The sequence below is a fragment of the Sturnira hondurensis genome, unplaced genomic scaffold (genome assembly GCF_014824575.4).
Source record: "Sturnira hondurensis isolate 20B ecotype Veracruz unplaced genomic scaffold, ASM1482457v3 Scaffold0013515, whole genome shotgun sequence".
Classification (NCBI taxonomy): domain Eukaryota; kingdom Metazoa; phylum Chordata; class Mammalia; order Chiroptera; family Phyllostomidae; genus Sturnira; species Sturnira hondurensis.
Genome location: NW_028086146.1, coordinates 5,699,729 through 5,722,604, shown reverse-complemented (window position 1 = coordinate 5,722,604; position 22,876 = coordinate 5,699,729). Strand labels below are relative to the sequence as shown.

General features: G+C 43.0%; 1 protein-coding gene across 5 annotated transcripts in view; it reads right to left on the bottom strand.

The window, feature by feature from the left end:
• Nucleotides 1-22,876, bottom strand: part of SMARCA2 (SWI/SNF related BAF chromatin remodeling complex subunit ATPase 2) — a 166,081-nt gene that overhangs the window by 75,740 nt on the left and 67,465 nt on the right. For all 5 annotated transcript variants that reach the window (XM_037061731.1, XM_037061735.1, XM_037061734.1 and 2 more), the window contains exons 17-23: nt 22,398-22,508; nt 19,529-19,771; nt 18,067-18,180; nt 8,948-9,055; nt 8,273-8,359; nt 4,942-4,988; nt 1,636-1,802 (exon numbers count right to left, since the gene is read on the bottom strand). In XM_037061731.1, coding sequence (XP_036917626.1) covers nt 1,636-1,802; nt 4,942-4,988; nt 8,273-8,359; nt 8,948-9,055; nt 18,067-18,180; nt 19,529-19,771; nt 22,398-22,508 — 877 coding nt within the window. The remainder of the gene's footprint in view (nt 1-1,635; nt 1,803-4,941; nt 4,989-8,272; nt 8,360-8,947; nt 9,056-18,066; nt 18,181-19,528; nt 19,772-22,397; nt 22,509-22,876) is intronic.

Below are 22,876 nucleotides of genomic sequence, written 5' to 3'. Positions count from 1 at the left end.
GACTGTCCCCTTATCTCTTGCTGCTTCTAGGATTCTTTCCTTCATTTTAATCTTGACTAATGTAATTATGATGTGCCTTGGTGTGTTCCTTCCTGGGTCCAACTTCTTTGGGACTGTCTGAGCTTCCTGGATTCCTGAAAGTCTATTTCCTTTGCCAGATTGGGGAAGTTCTCCTTTATTATTTGTTCAAATAAGTTTTCCACTTGTCGTTCTTCCTCTTCCCTTTATGGTACCCCTATAATTTGGATGTTGGAATGTTTATAGATGTCCCGAAGGTTCCTAAGCCTCTCCTCATTTTTTTGAGTTCTTGTTTCTTCATACTTTTCTGTGTGGTCATTTTTTTCTTCCTTCTGGTCCACTCCTTTGATTTTAGTCCCAGTTTTCTTTCCATCACTATTGATTTCCTGTATATTTCCCTTCATTTCAATTACTTTAGCCTTCATTTGTTACTCTAATTTGTGACTAAAATCAACCAGTTCTGTGAGCATCCTGATCACCAGTATTTTGAACTGTGCATCTGATAGGCTGGCTATTTCTTCGTCGCTTAGAGTTATAGGCTCTGGGGCTTTGAGTTCTTGAGCCATATTTTGGTCTGTTTGCACCTGTTATGTATGAAGGGCGGAGCCCTAGGTGTTCACCAGGGCGGGGCAACTCAGTCACTGGGTTGTGACACTGTAGGGGGTGGGGTCAGAGAGGGGCAATGGCAGTCCCCTCTGCTGCTTCCCGCCGCTGGGGCCTGCAGGGTCTGTCTCACTGCTTGCTCCTTCACCTGGTTTATCTGCACGCAAATGTGTGACCACAGTCAGCCAGCCGCCTTTCACCCTCACTGGGTCTGCCCATTGCTACCCCACACCTTGGACCCACTAACGGCTGCCTGTGCACCTGGGTTGATCCGGTGGATCTTTCCTGCTCTGCCCCTCTTACCGATCTGGCTGAATGGTTCATTGGTGATGGACTTCCATAGAGTTCAATTTTCTGTCTTTTGGTTGCATTTTTGCTACTAAAACTTTGTTGTCTTTAAACTTGGTTGTGCAAGGAGGCGCAGTGTTTCCACCTATGCCTCCATCTTGGCTGGAAGTCCCATTCATATTTTCTTACTAATTTTTTAGGGCATGGTATTTCAATTTCACTCTTAGCATCAGGTAAATATTTTACATAGCTTGCAAAATCCAGGGAACAATGAATCCCTATAGATATGTTCTGCCTAGTAAGAGAGAAGCTTTACTGATAAATATAATTTTAAATGAACTATTTCAGTGTCACTGAAAAAGGGAGACATAGCCTTCATCCCCTTATAACATGCCTTAACATGGCTTATCAAAGTATTCTATACAGCAAATAGGAAATGGGCCTAAGAGCAAGGAGGGTTTTAATGTTTTATTTCAGTTCAGTTTAATTGTGGTACTCATAAATGACTCTAGTCCACTTGTACGAGCTTATGTATGGGATGAGCAGCTGGGCAAATGACTTCAGCTTCTTTTAAGCTTAAGGGTATAGAAACTGCTATCTGGAAAAGCTGCCCCTCTCCCTGTTGGTTAATTCCTCAATAGTTTCACCCCTCCTTTCCCGCTGAGGTTGGATGGAAGTGCCTCTCGACCCTGCCCTCTCGGCAGCACCGAATTCCTCAGTACTCACCGTCAAGGCGCAGGTAAAGGAAGTTCCGAAAAGCAAAGTAATCCTCCATGATGGTCATGAGAGACGTCATCTGGCAGAAAAGCAGCACGCGGTGATTAGTCGCTCGCAGTTTTGGCAGAATACGATCAAGCAGCTCAAACTTTCCTGAGGCCCGATACAGCTCAGCCCTGAACCCAAAAATGCAAAACAAGAAGAGAGAATTACTGCTGTCTTCTGGCAGGATCCAGTATAACTCTGCTTTTCACAGAATGCCTTGTGCATAGTGAACAATAAATAACTGCAGAATAAATGAAGGAATATCTACTCCGAAGCAGGGAGAGTATTTAATAGAAAAATAGAATACATTTATACAAAACTCATAAAGAGTACATCACATATGCAGGTAAGATGACAGAAATGGAAACCCTTCCATGTTCCTGATATTTTCTCATACACACACATACATGTATATGTTGTATTTACTTAAATCTCTAATCATGAAGAATATAAAATTGTTAATTTAGAGCCCTTCAGATGCATTCAAATACTTATTGAGCACCTACTATGTGTCAAGGGCAATGCTAGGCATATGTATAGTGATAAATAAAAGAGAATCCCTGCCTCCAAAATGGGTAACTACAAATTGTGATGAGCACTAAAAGGAAAAAATAGCAAGTTGCTATGAGAGAACTTATAGCAACACATTATTACCTTCTTTTTTTTAATGCAGTCCCATGTTCTTTTTTAAAAAATATTTTATTTATTTTTAGAGAGGGGAAGGAAGGGAGAAAGAAAGAGAAACATCAATGTGTGGTTGCCCCTCACATGCCCCCTCCTGGGGACCTAACCCACAATCCAGGTATGTGCCCTGACTGGGAATTGAACCAGTAACCCTTTGGTTTGCAGTCTGTGCTCAATCTACTGAGCTATACCAGCCAGGGCTTTTTTTTTTTTTTACAGATCACTTATAGAATATATAGCAATTATTTATTATACACTTTCAATATGACAGATTCTCTTTTTTTAAAGATTTTATTTGTTCCCTGGCTGGTGTGGCTCAGTGGATTGAGCACGGGCCTGCGAACTACATGATCACGGTTCAATTCCCAGTCAGGGCACATGCCTGGGTTGCAGGCCAGTTCCCAGCAGGGGACTCACGAGAGGCAACCATACATTGATGTTTCTCTCCTTCTCTCCTTCCCTTCCCCTCTAAAGATAGATAAATAAAATCTTTAAAAAAAAAGATTTTATTTGTTTATTTTTAGAGAAGAGAAGGAAGAAGAAAAAGAGGGAGAGAAACATCAATGTGTGGTTGCCTCTCATATGCCCCCACCGGGGACCTGGTCCACAACTCAGGCATGTGCCCAAGACTGAGAATCGAACTGGTGATCCTTTGGTTCACAGGCCAGCACTCAATCTACTGAGCCACACCAGCCAGGACCACATTATTGCCTTCTTTAGATAAGAGCAGAGTTTAGCAAACTTCAGCCCTGGCCTGCTGGCTATTTTGATAAATAAAGTTTTATTGGGACACAGCCCTGCTCACTCATTTCTCTTTTGTCTATGGCTGTTTTCATGCTACAAGGACAAAGCTGAGTAGGTGTGACAGAGACTTTTTGACCCCCCCAAAGGTGAAAATATTTGAGATCTGGACCTTCAGAAAAAAAATTGCCACCCACTGGTTTTGAGTGTCAGGTGTGACCTCAATGAAGAGATGTGACCCCAATAAATTCAATTCAAAAAATAAAAGAAAAAGAGGTAACAGTTTAGCTAAAACCTAACACAATGAGCAAAAGTTGCCAGGTGAAGAATGGAGGTTTGGGAGTGGAGAGCACAAGATACCAGGTGGTGGGAAGAATACGTGCAAAGGCCCTGGGGAGTAAGGAGGAACATGGTGAGCCTGGGGAACTGAAAAACTGGGGCTCTGACTTACAGAGAAGTGAGCAGAAAATACTGCAGATGAGAGTACAGAGGCCGCAGGTGGGAATAGGGCAGACCTCCCCAGGGCCCCACCCACCACACTGCATGTGTTAGTTTTAAGTGCAGTGGAAAGCCACTGATGGGGTTTGAACAGTGGAGTGACAATAGCTGGCATATCTTTTTGTAAGATCCCCATGTACACTGCGTTGGAATGGACCATGGCAGGGGCAAGAGTCCTGGTTCAGGTAGAAGTTTAAGTAAAAAATATGATGGTAACATGTGCTGCCATCAGATGGAGAAGAGAATCCATAAGCTAAAGGAGGACCTTTTTTTTCCTCCACAACGAACCCCTTTTCCCTTTTATCGACAAGAATGGGTTATAATGTTAAAACTTTATTGTAGGACTGATGTTGTTTGAAAAGCTCGCCAGTGCATGTTCAGTCTATAGCAATGAAATGTATCATTTGGTAGCTGATTTCATGACATAGTATGTGTTATCTCTAAGAAGAGACACATTTTCAATTGTAGGTCTTCGCAAGATCCCTCCCTTGTTCTGAGAACTGTCCTGCATATACCTGCTGTGGCCTCGATTTTAATTTGCCACCCCGGCCAACCCGAAGGCACCCGGGCCGCGGTGTGGGGGGCTGCAGGACCCAGAGGAAATGGAGGCGGGGGAGGCAGGGGAGCCTAGCTGGTTCTGGATGGGTCCCAGTTCCTGGTCCTCCGCCCCGTGACACAACAGTCTGTCCTTGGGACCCAAGAAAGACCCCTATATTCTAATAAAAACATAGTTCCCAGTGCAAAGCAAGCAAAACAGAGACGCTCTGTTAATATTTTTGTTGTTGCAAGGCATGATTCTCTTCAGTGTCCACTGCTAATGAAAAATATTCCTTACACAGACCATATTCCAACAAATTACTGTAAAGGCATACGTATTTATAGCAGATAAGACATTTCTACTCGTGCATGTTAATATTAAATATCAACTTGAAATTTAATATGATAAATCCTCTTTGAGCCTAAGCTACACCACTGGTTATAAATAACAACCCTCTGAAGCTTCGACAACATCTTGAAAACTGGGGTACTATTAAGTGTATTAAATGAGATCTATGTCCTTTGAATAGCCACTTACTCAAGGCATGTAGTAATTTATGCCATTAAAGTGAGAGTGAATGTTGCTGTCATTTTGGTTCACAACTTCTGTGCACTCTGCTCAGGAGAGAGAAGGGCCGAGAGATGGGTGTATGTGTGTGCTAAAGGCTGAAGCAGGGCTAACACACTAGTTTTCGAAAGGAAATACAGTTTTAAGATTTACCCATGTATGACCTCGTTTGAATAGCAAGAAAAGTTGAGGCAGGACCAACAAACTAGTTTTTGGAGGGGAAAAATACTTGTAAGATTTACCCATTTATGACCCCGTTTGAGTAGCCCAGGTGTTCAGCAAAGGATTCCTTTAAAAGAGAGAGAAAAAGAAAAGAATTAAAAAAAATAAAACAGGCATTTATTAACTTAATGATTACTCTTTTAGCGAGGTCATTCGATCTATTTCTAGAGTATAATTAAACAAAATAATAAATAAGACATACTTATTTATAAGTATGGTTATAAGTACTTATTTATAAGTATTGGTTATAAGATGAACCCGAAACTCAATGTCTTTGAATTCACACTTGCATTCTGCCAGACATGTACCCTGTGAACTTCTGCAAGTCCCTGGACTGTCAGGCTGAGATTCCAGGGTTCGTTCTCTCATCAAACAGTGATTCAACATCTGCTGGCCCAGGGCTGGGCCGGGCCAGTGCTGGGGACCCAGAAACAATGGAAATATCTGCCCCCAAGGAGCTTGGAGTCTAGACTAGAGGAAAAGCTTAATTCAAGCAAGTGAGGACCAAAATGAGCACATAAATACACTGTGGAAACAATTAACAGTAAAAGTAATGGTTGCACACTTTATTTTAAGTCTGAGTCTAGCGAAATCCTAACATCCCTTCCCTACTGCACTTTTCTCTATTACAAATAAGGCCCTAAAGTATACCGCTCCCTCAGGCATCTAGCTTTCAGTTTTAAAATTCAGAACTTAATCGCCTAATTCCCTCCTCCCTGCGTTTGTGGGAGAAATACATTACTGCTCTCCGTGTGATTTTTCTGTTCCTACTTAAGGAAAGAGAGACCATCTGTGGGGAAGGAGAGGATGTCACACCTTCAGATTAGCCACCAGCTGTCTCCCTTTTCTGCTTCCCTTCCTTCCACGGTCACCGCAGCTTTTCCTTCAGTGGGGTCAGATCTTTTCCTTTGGGCTCTCCCCTGCGGTCCGTGCAGGCAGCCCCCCAGGATGCTGCCCTGCATGGACAGCAGCCCCAAACCCCACCCAGACTCCAGGAACCATGCCTTCTCTCTCCACAGGCAGCCACTCCTTACTGGATGTTAGGTACTAACCCTATCTCTAAGCAGGGCTGTAAAAACCGAAGAGATACGTGTCAGCATACGGTGATAAGATTGGGGATGGCATCATTTAAAAAATACTGTTTTCACTTCTCTGGTTTGAAGGCTCCTGGGAGGCAGCGAGCCCGATGGAGAGAGATCGGGCTTCTAGTACGACTCAGCATGAACAAAGGTTGTGTAGCGAGCAAAATAAAGACAAAGGCAAAAGGCGCACACCATCTCTGATCCATAACTGCAATACACCAGCCAGTAACTGTGGTTCTTGTTTCTAGGAATATGCTCCTGAAAGTTTTTTTATGTTAGAGAAATTGCAAATCAAAGTGTGTCTTTCTACTGACTGCCATTTAAAACGTAAATACACATGCAGTGGAGGGCACACTACTCAGCCTTAGCTCCTCCTCCATGATCGCCCTTTCCCTCCGCCCCTCCCAGGGGCTGCAGGCAGAACCTTGAGGGGAGGTGGCACCGTCTCCCTCCCTGACACGGCCTCGCATGTTTCAAAAGTCAGTTTTTGTGTGACCACCAAAATGAGGTCAGACTGACACTTTTCATGATCTGAGTCCTCAAAATGAGGACTTTCATGATCTGAGGACCTCTACATAACAGAGTATCTCCACATGGTTTTCAGGAAAAATGAGACAGTGGCTGACAGGTTAATCTAATCTGACCCCATTTTTCACCATTAGACCTTTTTTGGGGGGGCTCTCCCCCAACCCAACACACAGCCCCCCCACTAATCCATTGATGCCTCACATCCATTTAACCTGTTACCAGTTTACAAGATGCTTCCCACAATTACTTTTTTTAAAAGTTTGTCCTCTTGTCAGTTCTGTAATCCAGCGGTCCCCAAACCTTTTGGCACCAGGGACTGGTTTCATGAAAGACAATTTTTCCTCGGACTGGGGACTGGGGGATGGTTTCAGGGTGGTTCCAGTCGGTTACCTTCAAGCTCACCTCCTCCTGTGCGGCCCGGTTCCTAACAGGCCCTTACTGTCGATGGCAAGTCAAGTACAGTAAAGCTTGGCGAGGCCGGGTGGTTTACACCAGGTCAGTACATGTGAACAAGTTTCCCAAGTTGAGGGTTCCACCCCAGCAGGAGCGATCTGAGTTACAAAGTAGCCTCGGGCACAGACCCATTGCACACTGAATTCTCCTTCCACTACATGTCCAAATGTCTAAGTGCCTGTGGCTTGTTGGTGGATTTCTTTTTTTCTTTAGTGTTGTTGCTACTGTCATTTTACCTAGACGTAGGGCTTATTTGTCTGTACATATTCTGCCCTATGGACTTGAAGGCAACAGAAGTATCAGGCATCTTTCCAATTCCCCAGCCCAGTTGGGGCAGGGCTCCAGTGTAGGGAGAAGGTGCACAAGACACAAAAATAAGGGAGAGTAAAAGAATTGCCAGGGTCAAGAATGTTCAACCCCATGTCTATACTGTGGTTATTAACCCTTAATTTCCCAGGCGCTTCTGTGCATTTATATTTTAATAGACGGGTGCAGACACCCAAGCCCCATGGGGACTTGCCCCAGGCCCCGCTCCTGCGCATGGAAAGCAGGCAGTGTGCCGGCAAAGAACTGCCCAGGGCCGCGCGCATCAGCAGCAACAGTGAAAGGTGGAGATCACGGTTGTGGCTCCCTTTTCTGCCTGCTCATGTCACTTGGTTCTACTGGGGTGAGACTCTGTCGATTTAGAAAACTTATTCACCTGCAGTGAATAGGGCAGAAAATGAACTCCCCCACAAAAATAGCTTCTTAGCGGCTAGAGCGTCAATTGAAAAGCCTGAATTTACATGGTCGTTATAGAAGCCAGAAAGGAAGAACACAAACCTAAGTAACAGACCAAGGATGGTGTCTTTTACAGGGAAAACATTTTAAGAACATCTTTCTCTTCAACAGGTACAAGTACATTATTTTAATATTTTTTTCACAGCACCCTGAGAACACTGGATGTATTTACCATTATCTTCCATTTCACAGAACCTCCCAGAACAAGGCAATTCACAGTACTTACCAAAGCCCACATAATGAGCCATAGCTTACAACACTTTCTCACCACTTTAAACTCTTGGTTACAAAAGTCCAGATGCTCAAGTGCTTGGTGCCAAGAAACATCCATAACCAGAAAATTCCCATTTGTTCATTCTGCCTGTTAAGCTATCAGACAGGCAGAATCGTTGTTTTAATTTCAATACACATGTTAACCGTGTTCTATTTTTGTATTAAAATTTTTTTCAAGTAGTATTAGTAGAAAAAGCCTCCACAGGATAAGAATCGAAACAGGACACAGACTCACCTCAATGTGCTGAAACATGTAGGGGTGGTTGCAGATCTTCCTCAACTGCATGATAGTGTTCATAAGCGTCTTAGCACCTCCTTTCCCCTGCGAACAAAAGGAACGAGTCAAAATAGAACAAATTATTAACCGGTCGGATAGTTCCAATTTTTTAAAAGTGGGCTTCTATAGGAAGGGCAAAGGGCCACAGGTCTTCTTGGTGACCTACCCCTCCCGTGGTTCAGAGCTCCGGTTAAAATACAGCAGTTTCTGGTTTACATATAATACCTCTCCTTGTGACTAACCTATCCTCCAGGAAGGAATTCTGTCAAGTTGATGGGTTTGTGACAGGACTGTCTATTCCCTAGGATTCTGGGAAGGCAGAAGCACAGAATAGATGCCCAAGGAATGAAACTTCTAAAATACCACCCCACTTTTAGGCGGAATACATTTTCTGCAGAAATGACATGAGCAGAGCTATTTTGGTGACGAGAACTTAACTCCTTTCTTCCTGCCCCAATGCAGTTTATAGTTAGGAGGTTAAGAGATTTCCTTTGGCAGCTACAACCGCTAGAGAAGAGGCCAAGTAATTTGCTTTAACAAATGGGCATTAGCAGCCTGCTCCCCCGGAGTACTGGACGTCACAGTCGCGAGGAGATATACACATCGTGAGTTGCATCGTCTTCTGCCACCAACCTTCTTATCTTTCTCAGAACCGTCTGTGAGGAGGATCCCTTTGGCTTGCATGTGGCGATACAGGATCTTCTGCAGAGCCGACATGTCACACTTGATCACATATTCAACCTGGAGAAAAAAGAACAGTAGGTGGGTAAGAGCAGGAGAGAGGAGGTGCCTGTTCTAGACAGAGCTGCTGGTGGCCCTACAGGAGCCATGAAGGTGCCTGTTCCCCGACTTGGATTTCTGGAGTGGGGGATGGGGTGGGGGTGGAACAGACCATGGTCATCATTGCTAAAGGCACCGTTGTGCCGAGGGGACCTTCCAAAGGCTCTACATAATTGAGGCTAGGGTCATGCTTTCAGGAACTTCTTGACTTGTTCCACATTTGACAGAGAGAGAGACTTGCAAACTGTTCCAATTCAAAGATGTTCGATATAGAGCATCTTTTTGGTTTCCCCTCTGCCTCCCAATGACACCCCCTTTTCACATGAACAGGACAGCTTTAGGAAGGACAGTGACTGAATAATATCCTATGGTTTTCTCTGTAAAGCATTTTTTCAGTGGGTGATATGTGGCTACTCCTAATACCAGTTCTACAGTGAGACTTCTAACAGTCTAGGTGGACTGTCATTGACTCTGCTTTTGAGAGATGAGAGGGTACTATCTAGTGAGGACAATAGGCAGAGGAGAACTGCCCCAGAGCTGGATTCTATGGCCACCTAAAGAAGACAGGGCCCCTGTGCTTCTATTTGAAACACTGCAAAAGTCTGATTTAAAACAGTTAAAGGGAATCTCTGTGCCTGTGGGTTAGCACACACCTGCAATATTCCTAGCATGTTCGGAATGCCTAAAATCGGCCTTGATTATTTCCTATTATTGTTTTTCTTTATTAAAAAAACCCCCAGAACACAAATGGGCCATTTTCATAAAACACATCATATGAATGCCTCAAAATCTGCAAGAATGTAATTAAAAGTAAATCAGCAAGCTTCCTAATGTTTAATAAGCTAATTAAAACAATCAGGTTATTTTCAGCTCTGAGGACCAGAGCGAGGAGGTCACAGATGAAGACGAGTTGAATATTCATTCAATTGTTGCTTTAGAAGGAAACCATCAGGCCTGACGGAACTGTAGTTGATCGTCTTTGCCACTCATTTTGATGCATGTTACAATCAGCTCAGAGAAAGGCTGGCTCTCCAGCAGAAAAGCTAAGCAGAGCAAGTGGCCCTTCATAAACTTATTTTAGTTTTTAATGACCTTTTCGGCCAGGGCAGGGGGAAAATTCTCCATGTTTAATAAATAAAGATGCACTTAATACAGGCTTTGTGTTTCAGCTGCCTGACCATGTCATATTTTTAAAGTACTTCCATTTCTTCAAGGCCTGTCAACTCTCAATGAAATCTGATCACAGTGAAGAAAAGTGTTGAACAACTTCAGATGAGCATAATGACGAGAACGACACCAAGGGTTAATATTCCTGAGCTCTTTGCAGGGACCAGGCCCTGTGCACAGGTGCCTCACGTGCCTTCTCTCATTACACCACACAAGAGCTCTAAGAGGTGCGTTTACTGTCCACATTTTATACATAAGGAACTCGAGCATCAAAAAGTTTAACAGACTTACTCCAAATGACACAGCTGTGTAATGGGGCAGTTAGGATATTCAACAGAGTCCACTCTATCAAGCTCTTGCTAAGGAAGACCAAGTGGGTGTTCAGGCTTCTCAGTTCTGTCCTGATGTGCCCCTTTACCGGGGCCTCACTGCTGGGAGAGACAGCTGATGCTTGTTTTGAAGTGCATTGGGGCACACACATGCAGAATTCAGGAAAGAGCCCTCACCCCACTCCCCATCAGTTAGCTGCTACTAAGTGCTGGAGGGGAGGAGTTTGGGAAGCAGGAGGCTTGGGTACACCGTGCAGCAGGGACTCCAGACATCCCATCCCGCAGGGGTCATGTCAACAGAGAGGGGGCCCATCCGGAGAACCCCGACCTTCTGACCGTCCTCCTTCTGTCCTTCGGGGCCACCAGAAGCCGGTTTGATAGACAAGATCAAAATCACCGTCATAAGCTTCCCAACTATATTTTCCAAGTATTCCCTGCACCTCCCCAAACAACTAAGCTATTTTGTTTGATTTTGTACTTTTCTCCAGGCCTCAGGGGTTCCTTAGTCTTAGTGCTTCCTCTATCATCCTACTCTACCTTGAGGGCTCTTTTAAGATCTTCCACAATCACCCACCATATCTATAAACCAAAGTCAACTTCCCTTTCACTTCCTTCAAAGTAGTACTTATTAAGTTTTTCTGATGGTATTCCCCTTATCAGGATAACATGCTAATGCACATCTTCCCAATATGCTCATGTACTTATTTTTTAGTCGTCACCTGAGGATATGTTTTTATTGACTTTACAGAAATAGAAAAGTGGGGGGAGGGAGGGAGGGAGAGAGAAAAAGAGAAAGAGAGCGAGAGAAAAAGGCGGGCGGGGGGGCAAGGAACATTGATATGAGAGAGAAAGGTTCCTTGGTTGCCTCCCATAAGTGCCCCAACCAGGGATTGAACCTGCAACCTAAGTATGTGCCCTGGCTGGGAATAGAACCTATGATCTTTTGGTGTATGGGACAATGCTCCAACCAACTGAGACACCCAGCCTGGGCTGCCCATATATTTATTTATGAATTATACATATGCAGTAATGTTGTCTCAAGATATATGTTACTTTTAGGGTGTGGGTTAATGTTAAAGGTAATTAATTTCTACATTCCAAGGAGCCAATTTGATGATATCTATCTAGTATTATTTTTGGACAATTCTAGCCCAATTACCATATGATGTGGCTGGTAAAAACCCACACTAGGAAAAAAACAGGCAGGAGTGCCTTTTTCTCATAGTTCACCTATTTTTGTTTTCAAACTGCAATCCTTTGCAGAATCTTTTAAAAGTCCTTCATCCATTCTGGGCCTGAGGGCATTTAGTTAAAATCCGATTATTCTAAATCTTTTTATCTGGGTTCAGGGAAACCTACAATGCCTAATGCCGCACAACAGGAAGGAAGTACATAAACCCAGCTGGGAGGGTGAGTGAACCTCCAGGTGCCTCAGGTAGCAGCATCCTGCCTGGGATGGCCTACGCCACCGCCACCGTGCAACACAGGCATGTAATATACTTCCTGGTGGGTACACTACATGGGTCCCAGTACCAATCTGAATGTTAAATATCTTAAAACTTTTCTTATTTGTAGGAGGAAAATTAATATAAACGGAAGCTCTAAAATCTTCTTTCTGCACCCCAGTGGATTACTAGTAAGCACGTTCCACCCCTAAACACACAAACTGCAGCCTGCGGTCTGCAGACCCCGCCCTAAAGCGCTTGAACGCCTGGATCACTCATCCCGATGAGTAGGAAGGACCATGTCGCCTTTCACTGTCACGCCACTGTCCGGGGTGAGCAGACCGGGCCTCTACCCCACACTTGTCGACCCCTCACACCACGCGGCCTATTTCTGGTGTAGCTCGGTCACCTGCCACCCCAGCCCCAGTGCAGTGCAGTGCGCAGAGCAGGCAGGCAGAGCTGTGCACTAACAACAGCTCTAAGGCAGACATACAGATCGCCAGCGACGAGGCAAGGGAAGGTTCTGTGATAATCATGACATCGTAAACGCTGTTGAGTCTGAGTTTATTCCCCCAAAATGGGATGGCCCCTGACTAGAGCACAAACAGCATAGTTCCTCAGAAATGCTGGTGCTGTAGGAAACAAAATCTGTGACTCGTACTAAGGATGATTCCCCTTACAAGGCAGGCCTATAAGGGCTGCCAGGGCTATTTTTGCTCAAATTACATGTAAAACTGGGGTGCGGACCTCATGTACATGATCATTATCTCTGAAGAATTCTTGTCTTAGTGAAAGACGAAACTGGCCCCTACAAGGAGCCACAGCAGGTGATTATAGTGGCCCAGGACCTCCTCCCAACCAATCCTGTAGAAGTCGTCAGTGTCAGCCAGAGTCTCTGCCCACACGCTACTCTTCACTTACAATTTCCCTTCCGAAAGGATGTGTCATTGGAACACTGAACCTAGGCCACTGTGTACAATATATCACCCCTTTCTAGACTGAGACTCCTAACCAACAAGATTAGATGCATGAAAGTCCCAGGGGCGGGGTCTACAGCGCCGGAGAGGGACAGAGGGGTGATTAATTACATCAAGCATTCCAAGTTTGTATGTAACAAACATCGAAGTTGCCCATTTAAACAAAGCTTTTTGATTGTCTTACACAGATTATATCAAAATCATCACCCATTTTAGATAGGTCAACCTCTAGTTAATCTCAGACGCTGTATATATGTTTTAGCATATTTAGACATCAATAGATACACGGCCAACTGCAAGTATAGTTGGTTCTTGATTATATGAATTAACAAAGGGGAGAGTTAGCAGAGACGACCTCCAATGAGAACTAAATCAAAAATCAAACTTTATTTAGCTTAAGTTGGGTTTTATATAATCATATAATCCCATTCCTATGAATTGCCATTCTTCCCTGAGAATAAAGGATACATTTTATGCCAGCAGCTAGGTGTCTCTTTAGACTCCTAAAATTATTAACTACCCCTTGATTAAAACTAATTTTCATTAAACATTTATTAAAAGTAAATTTTCTGTTTGCTAGAGCTGCATTCATCGGACCATGGCCTCCAGCTGCCTGCATTGGTTTAATCTGAGGACATAGAGAACCCCGAGGCCACTCCAGCTACGTTGGACCATCCTGGGATCGGCTGACGTTTTGTGTTTTCAGGAGTTTTTCTATTGTAAAACTCAACAACAAGAAAAGAAACAATGGGAAAAAAACAGGTAAAAGATTTGAGCACCACTTCACCAGAATTGCTGGGGCACGTTGACATTTTGTATTTTTAATATGTGTTCGATTATAAAACTCAACAATAACAAAAGACACAGCCCAATAAAAATAAACTAAAGATTCGAGCACCACTTTATCACAGAAGACATATGGGGGCCAAGTAAGCACCAAAAAAGTACCCACCATCATTGGACACTAGAGGAATGCAAATTAAAATTACATACCTTTGGAAATGGCTAAACACATAAAAAACCACGGACGGTGCCCAACTGGTACTGATGAGAAAGTGGAGGAAATGCAATGCTCACACATTGCTGATGGGACTGCCAACTGGTCCAGACAGTTTGGAACACTGTTTGAAAACTTCCTGTGAAGTTACACGTATATATAACACACGACCAAGCAGCCCCAGCCCTAGGTATTTGCTCAAGGGAAATGAAAACCTGTGTTCACAAAAATACCTGTACACAATGTTTACAGCAGATTTATCTATAATTGTCAAAAACTAGCAGCAGCCAAAATGCCCCTCTCAGCTAAATGGATGAACCAAGTATGGTGCATCCATGTAATAGAACGCTATCCAACAATACAAATGGACCAACTATGTATAATGACTTAGATGAATGTCTAATACACTGTGCTGAAAGGAATTAGGCACAAAAGGTCTGATGAGACACACTGTCCAAGCCCATTCATACAACATTCTGGAAAAGGCAAAGTTATAGCATGGAGACTAGATTTGTGGCTGCCTGAAACTACGGGTAGAGAGAGGCTATTACTAAGAAGTGGTAGCACCAGGGAGTTTGAGGCATTGGGGGAGGGGAGTGACTGGGAAATAGAAATGCTCTGTATTTTCATATAACTGTGCAGTTGTCAAAACTTCTANCCAACAATACAAATGGACCAACTATGTATAATGACTTAGATGAATGTCTAATACACTGTGCTGAAAGGAATTAGGCACAAAAGGTCTGATGAGACACACTGTCCAAGCCCATTCATACAACATTCTGGAAAAGGCAAAGTTATAGCATGGAGACTAGATTTGTGGCTGCCTGAAACTACGGGTAGAGAGAGGCTATTACTAAGAAGTGGTAGCACCAGGGAGTTTGAGGCATTGGGGGAGGGGAGTGACTGGGAAATAGAAATACTCTGTATTTTCATATAACTGTGCAATTGTCAAAACTTCTAGAACTTGAGCGCGGGCCTGCGAACCAGAGGATTGTGGTTCGATTCCCCATCAGGGCACATGCCTGGGTTGCAGGCTGGTTCCCTGCAGGCCAACTCCCAGCAGGGGACACACAACAAGGCAACCATACATTGATGTTTCTCTTCCTCTTTCCTTCCCTTCCCCTCTAAAGATTAAAAAAAAAAAAAAAACTTCTAGAACTATATACCCAAAATAGTACATTTTATTATATGTAAATTAAAAAATAAACTTAAAAAACCCTTCCCTAACTGATGCTTTTTCAGGAGAACATTTGAGAATTGCTGCTGTGGAAGTCTTTGTCATCACCTTTGTCCTGCCATCAGCCATAATTCCTTCCTGGATTCTTTACACAGGCTGAGAAAGACATACACGTGGTTTGGGGCTACAAGCAGATGATAGAAGAAGAAAACTCCTTACCCCCAAGGATGACACTTACATGACCAATTTTTCCCTGATAAAAAAGTCCTCATGGGGCAAAAAAAGTAGAGGATGACCACCGGCCACAAGACATCAATAAGGCCACATACCCATGCATAGTGATTAGTCCCCCTCACTTGGCCTTGAACGGTTTATGGGGACAGAGACATGGGACGGACACAGAAAGTGCAAGGATGAGAGAACCGTGAGCAAAAAGTTGAAATGAATAGGAAAGTAGAACTCTCCAAGACTAATGGAAGCAGCAACATGAGTAGAAAATCAAAAATATGTAGCAGCACCTGTCACTCACTAGCTGAGTGCCCATCACGCGCCAGGCACAGTAGTGTGAGCACTGCAGCCACCTCATCCGCTCAGCGATTCTATGAGGCAGGTATCATTTATTTCCTCGTTGACTGACGAGAACCTTGAGACCTACTGGGTTAACTCACTTGCCCAAGGTCACACAATTAGTGAGAGACAGTGAATGCTGTGAGGACCCTTGTCCACTCCAAGGGCAGAACTCACGATTTCCACTCTACCGAGTTACCTCCAGGAGAAGGCAGCTTATCCACAGACCATATATCACAAATGGGGTATTTCACACACCTCAGATAGAAGGCTCTGGCTGTGAAAGAGCATGGGTGTGCTTTATACAAGAGATAGACTCTTGAAAATCTAATCTTAATTTTTCAAAGTTTATTCATGCTCAGAAAGTTCTCTTGTGGAAAGAACGGTGGGATAAATGGAAAAGAATTCCTTTGTGATATAAATGATGACCCCATAATCTTTATGCTGCAGAGGTTTGGGTTTTTACATAATGGATTTTCTTAAAACAGGGCATACTTTCAATTTGTAATGTGTTTTAAAAACTCTATGTCTACTAGCCAGTCCTGTAAATAACAAGATTAAGAAGTTTTATGGAATGAGTAAATAAAGGACTTTAGTTAGATACCTTTTATTTCATAACCTTTTCTAAAGAAACAAAAGGCAGCACAGGACAAGTAAAAATATTTAACATTCCACCACTATAACCTGCAGGTTCTCAGTAACAGTGTGCTGGGGGGTATTTAGCTCAAGGCAGCGCTGTGACCACTGTACCTATCCCCCAGTTTATCTGTTCAATGGCTAAGCTCCACATTAAACAGAAAGGGGGTAACTCAAAGATGCTAAGACCACAGGAAGTCAAAGAAATATCAATAGCTTTCAATGCCCAAGATTCATTCAGTAGCACAACAAAACATTTAAATATTTAGGTTTTTGGTGGAAAAGCGTGGTATAAGAACCATGTTTATTTTTAACCTTTCTGAATCAGCTGTTAATGGAGCACAAAATTATCTCTCAGCAAAGTGATCAAATTCTTACACTATTTGCCAACCCTCACTTAAAAATGTGCAGGATGAAACAATCTGTCGAAAAAATAGAGTCGTTACCCAGGAAAACAAGATGCAAAATAAAACATTTCAGAATTGGCTCATCTAAGGAGAAAACTCAAATTAAAGTATCTCATGCTACAAAAAACAGTCTATGGTGGCAAACAATCTATGTTTAAGAGAACAAAACTTAGAACTCCAATGAATGCAGTTCCAAAATATGGATCAGGCCCATGTTAAACTAATATCCAAATCCAACCCCAAACTGCGGGCCAAGGGCTCAGAAGACATTCTGAAGCACTGGAAACTCGGTGTCCAAGAAGGAATCTGAAAAAATACTCGCTTAAATGTCCTCAGAGTTAACGTTGGTGGTACAGGGCAGAAACCGCACCCGGGAATAACTAGATGATAGTCTGTCGACACAGGAACTCTGCCTGTCACTGACTGTCAGAGCGGTGACATCACAAGCATCATACAATATACAGCTGATGTGTGATGGAATGGTACCCTGGGAACCTACAGAGTTTTATTCAGCAATTTCATTCCAGTAAATTCAACACAGAAGGAAAAAAAAAAAAAACCAAGCATCAAATAGTAAATAAACTTTCGGCAAGCTTGGTAAATGTTTACTGGGCCCTTTGATAATGATGAACATCCCAAACTTCGATCCTTATTTGGCTCACAAACAGAACACTTTTATGGCACTTGGAAGACTAAACTCAAATGAGGTTAGTTAACTTTTAAAACATCTAAAATTAAAATACGCCCTGGCTGGTGTGGCTCAGTAGGTTGAGTACCACCCTGCAAACCGAAAGGTTGCTGGTTTGATTCCCGGTTAGAGCACATGCCTGGGCTGCTGGTCAGGATCCCAGTTAGGGGCATGTGAGAGGCAACTGACTGATGTTTCTCGCCCTCTTTCTCCCTCTCTTCCGCCCTCTCTAAAACATAAATAAAATCTTTAAAAACTGATTGAAAAAACTATACTAAATTAAAATGCAATGTTAGGTCAATTAATGTAAAGCTAAGTGGCTGTAAAGTCAAAGTGTAATGAGACATGGTGAGTTTGGTGGTTTTATAAAACCTGCCCAGAGCTTTTGGACACCTTTTCCTTCTCTCTCTACACTAAATTCTCTACCTTTTCTCTTCAAACAAAATAGTTCTTTAAGATATTTCCAAAACACCTGTAACTAAAACACAAGCGGCTGTTTGGGAAACACAATTTCGGGTGCAGGGACTTCAACTATATTGGCAGGGGAAGAAACCACAACTTTTGCATTTTGCAACATACTTTTTCTGGAAGCTGGGATTCAACTTCTTTCTTCAGTCTCCTCAGTAAAAATGGTCTCAACACCTTATGTAGACGCCTGATGATCAATATAGTTTCTTCTTCATTCAAGTCCACCTGCCAGAGAACCACAGCTGACTTCAATTTTTTTAAAAAAAAATGCTCGTTACATTTATTACTCATTTCAATATATGTTTAAAATTTTATATGTATTAAGGCCAGGTTTATACCTGGACACGGACACCTCAGAATTCTCTTCCCACCTGCCTACCAGGCGACAATAAAACAGCCTTGGGAACGGGTGTTTGTCTTAAGGATGAGTTCGTGGAAAAAGAGCTCATAAGCAACAAGCTTTATATCCACACTGTTAGCTTGGAATTTTATGGGATGAAACTGGTAACAAAGACTAAGTGAAGAGTGAGATAGACCATGGGGTATCAGTTAATGTGTTGTTCCTTGAAGTGGAAGCATTAACTTTGTCTCAGATGCAGAAACATACCAAGGGAAAAGGCTGGCACATGAAAATGAAAACAAGGATAGATCCAGTTTATGTTGGTTGGTTTTAAGCTTCGCTCCCTTGCTCTTCCCTTTTTCTGCCCTGATTTTGTACAAGTTATAGTCATATTTATACAATAAAATCCTCTGCTTTCCCTTTCACCTTCCTCTATTAAACTCCAGGGGGCAGGATTGATTGACTTCACTATACCAACGGGCAAGGCAATTAATGATTGACAAAGAGGAAATGTACCTAAAATTAAAGGGCCAAGAGTTCCAACATAAATTTCCCTAAAGCATTGTCAGGGGCTTTTCATGCCTACGGTTAAAAAATTACTAATCAAAAGGACAAGGATAAGGATTTTTTTCTTATCATAGGTCATGTCTTCCTGTCATATATGAGCTGTAAGAGAAGGCAGACGGTGGAAGAAATGGTAGTAAGAAATCTGAGAATGGCTACTCCCGGATTTGAGGAGTATTCATGTACACACAAAACGGAGGCTCACACTAACATCTGAAAAAACATGTACAGAAAACTAGTGTGAGTGAGTTCAGTTTCACACACAAACTCTTCACATGGAAGCAGTTTAAAGGGAAGCCCAAGTTTATAACAAGGAAATATTGCGTTAAGGTTTATGTTCAATTGGTCCAGTTGATCTGGTTAAATTGAATTAATAACTATCCCTACATTCATCCTCCCTGTGGCCCACAGTAGTTAAGCATTCCGCCATCAGGAATGTGCCCAGGTGGCCTGGGTAACACACTGGCAAAAGACAGAGGAGTTTTCTTCAGAGGGGAGCACACCCCCAGAATGAGGACATATGTGCTCACTGATTAGCTTCCTAATACAAGTGACACCGTAAATGACCCTATGGGTTTTCTGTGCTCTGATGTTCTTAGCTCTACATCCTTTAATATCATTTCATTGTCAAACAGTAAAAGAACAAATAAGCGGAAGTTAGATCAGTACCCTCTCTCCAGTCATGGCAAATGGAGCATTGAACCACTGTTCGAATGTGCTGCAGCTCTTAAAAATTGTGGGGAGGAGGAAGTTGAGGAGAGCCCAGAGTTCCGGGAGCTTATTCTGCAGTGGGGTCCCAGTCAAAAGGATTCTTCTGGGGGCCACGTAGTGAGTGTTCAACACCTGAGTCAGCTTGCAGTGGTGATTCTTCATTCGGTGGCCTTCATCCACGATCATGTATTTCCACCGAATCTGTAACGTAAGAAGAAGGACCAACAAGTGGTGAGCAAGGGAAATATATAACTACTTCCAACAGGCAAGGGGTTGACGTGGAAAACCAAAGAACCCATACTCGGTACAAGATATGGTGGAATTCTCCTTAGGATAAAAGAATCGCAATAGTGTGTATCCTACACCTGAGAGGCCATACAATACATCATGTAATAATGGGAAGTTAAAGCCACACTCCTCCTCAGGGGGCGCATGATTCCAAATCACCCTGTAATGAAGAAGAAACCTTGGGCCCCGAATGAGATGGTTAGGCCAGGAGCAGCCTCTGTGCCTGCCCACCCTGTACTCCTTCTGTTAATGCTATAACCTGACAGCTACCCCAGACTTAATGGCATGCTCCCTCTGCTCCTAGTTAGTACAGAATGTAGCTTTCCTCTTGAAGCACAAGTTAATGACTGATTTTTCCAACATTACCTATAGCTGAGACACTCTGGCTTCCTGCCTTCTTTTCTATTACATTGGCTGACTACTACCATTAGGACTTGGCTCTGTGTTCTTTATTTTTTTCACTTGAACTAGTTGCTAACCTTTAAAAGTTGATATATTTTACATAGAAATCTGGGCATCCAACTTCCTCTTAAAAACCTGGAAGAAATGGCAACCTACACTCTGTCACTTCACATATACTCCTTACCTACCAAGTACTCACCTGCCAGGTCCCAGGATCCCTGCTTTAAGATATCTAAAATGAAAGGGTATTCTCACGGGCAGAGAGGGCAATGCTAAACCTATTTATGCTAAACCTTCAAAACGAAACATAATATACTTGGCCCCCATAACTATCACTTCAAAAGTAAAAAATGACCATATAGCACAAGCCTCCTTCCTAAGTCTACAAATAGTTCCTTTCCTCTCATATTTTACCCTTGACCCCTCTTCAAGGGCATTGTTTTCCGTTTCTCAAAGTGAGAACAATGAGGAATGTTCCACTAAGCCTGTCCATTCTCTACAAAATAGTGGCTGTGGCCAAGAAACGCATCTGGTGCTCAGATGTCCCCTGATCCTACTGCAAAGCTCCTCGAGAGAGAGGCAGAGACAAGCACTGCATCGCGTACAGCGCCCCGCCTTCCTCATTAGAAGCACCAGTAAAGTCAGGGGAGAAGGCAGAAAATCACTCAGCAGGCCGGGATGGCCAGGTAGAAGACACTACCAGACAGAGTTTCTGTGTCTCTTTCTTCCCCCGCCACCTCACAGAAAAGTGCTTAGGAATAACCAGGGCCGTGTGATCAACTGTCCCAGACTAACCAATAACAGCATGAAAGGAGGCCAGCAGGTAACCGTAGTTAAATAAATATTCTAAGTCTACTTCTCTGCCTAGTTTGGCTTATGAAATAATAAACAAGGAAGTAGAGCCTTTGGATGTTGCTATTGGGTCTCCTACTAATTAGGTCATCTACTTGGAAAAAAGTGCAAGACCCATTCTAGGTCTCCATTTCTCTAGCAGCAAATAAAAGCAATACATCTCATTAACAAGCGTCTCCAGTGAATTTTGAAATACATATGCAGGAGACACGATGTAAATGTGCTTTCAAGGATCTCAGACATATAAACACATTCGTACAGTAATACGGAAAACACATCATTTCTGACACTGCCGAATGCATCTCTGAATGTGAGGAATCAGAACACAGCATTGTTGCTAGTGCCATCTCAATTATTAAACCTCCGCTGGGAACCTGCTTCCTTTATGTCGTTTCCTGTGCTGCCAGGAAGGCAACGCTCTGTTCCCAGAGCGGAGGTTCAGCACAGAGAGCGCACACCCCGGAAACGGGGGTTCTGTTCGATTCTGGCTATAACTTAGTTTCAGATTATAGTGCTTTCAAAACACCACAGGGCAAAAGAAATTACTAGAGAAAAAAATTGTCTTCAGATGTGCTCCATAAAAGAAACTACTTCAATCACTCTACATGAACATATTAGAAGGCAAGATGATATAAATGGAAAAAAATTATGTTTTATGGCTAAAGGACAACTTTGGACATAGAAATTAGGAGATGTAGGCTGCAGGTAGAAAACCACACTTTCCCAGCTCCAAAGAGTTACAGAAACAGCCCAGAGTCATTCAAACAAGAATAGTCCATTATTTTACCAGGAAAAACCCTAAAACGGGGATAGCAGAAAAGCCACAGCTAGGAAAAATGTTCACACAGCGAAGACCATATGGAGAGGTGCCTACTCGTCTTTGGAGAGACAAAGGCACAAGAGGAATGAAGTTATGCTACTGACAATACCTAGGGCAACAAAAACAATTATTGCCTCCACAAGCATGTTCAGGGCTGTTGGAGAGAAAAAGAATTGCAGAAGGAAGCCAGGTGAATTTTTTTAAAGAGATGTAAGCTAGTTAACTATGAGAGGACAGGTAAGAGCCTCAGAATCGATGACATACACACACACACACACACACACACAAATAGTATACATAAAGTTAAAATCCAAGACCAAAATATATCTTACTCAAAAAAGAAAAGGGGGGGGGGAAGAAGCCATTTAATGATCAAATTGTACTCATGAATATAATTTGAGGAATACTTTACACTCCAGTATGATGGTACAAAACTAGAGATAAAAGATATTTTTAAAAACATACCTTTGCAAGAATGTGCTTGTCTTTTATAATGTACTCATAAGTAGTCAAGAGGACATTGAATTTGCCACTTCGTAGCTGGGGGACAAGGGAGCGACGCATGGCAGGGGTGCCCTGAATAGAAAGAAAAAAATATATGTACATATTATCCGATGGAAGTACGTGTGTGTTATTTCTCACTATTCAGAGCTTAATGGAGCCCAGGCCCGTGACTAAAGAGTGCACATAGGCGCATTATCATATACAGATGCATTATCCATGAAGAAAGTGCTGGGCGAAATTGCACCGGTCTGGCCGATTCTCCAACCCTTGTAGAGAGGCTTTCCCACTGAAAACTGCGAGGAAAGAGAAAAAAGGAAATTACAGTGACCTCAAGGTGGCAGAGCCCCGGGCACCTGGTCACTGCCTAACTTCCTGCAGGAAAAGCGGGCCAGCGGCAGCCTGACAGGGAGCCGGGCGGCAGCTCACAGAATGTGCGGTCT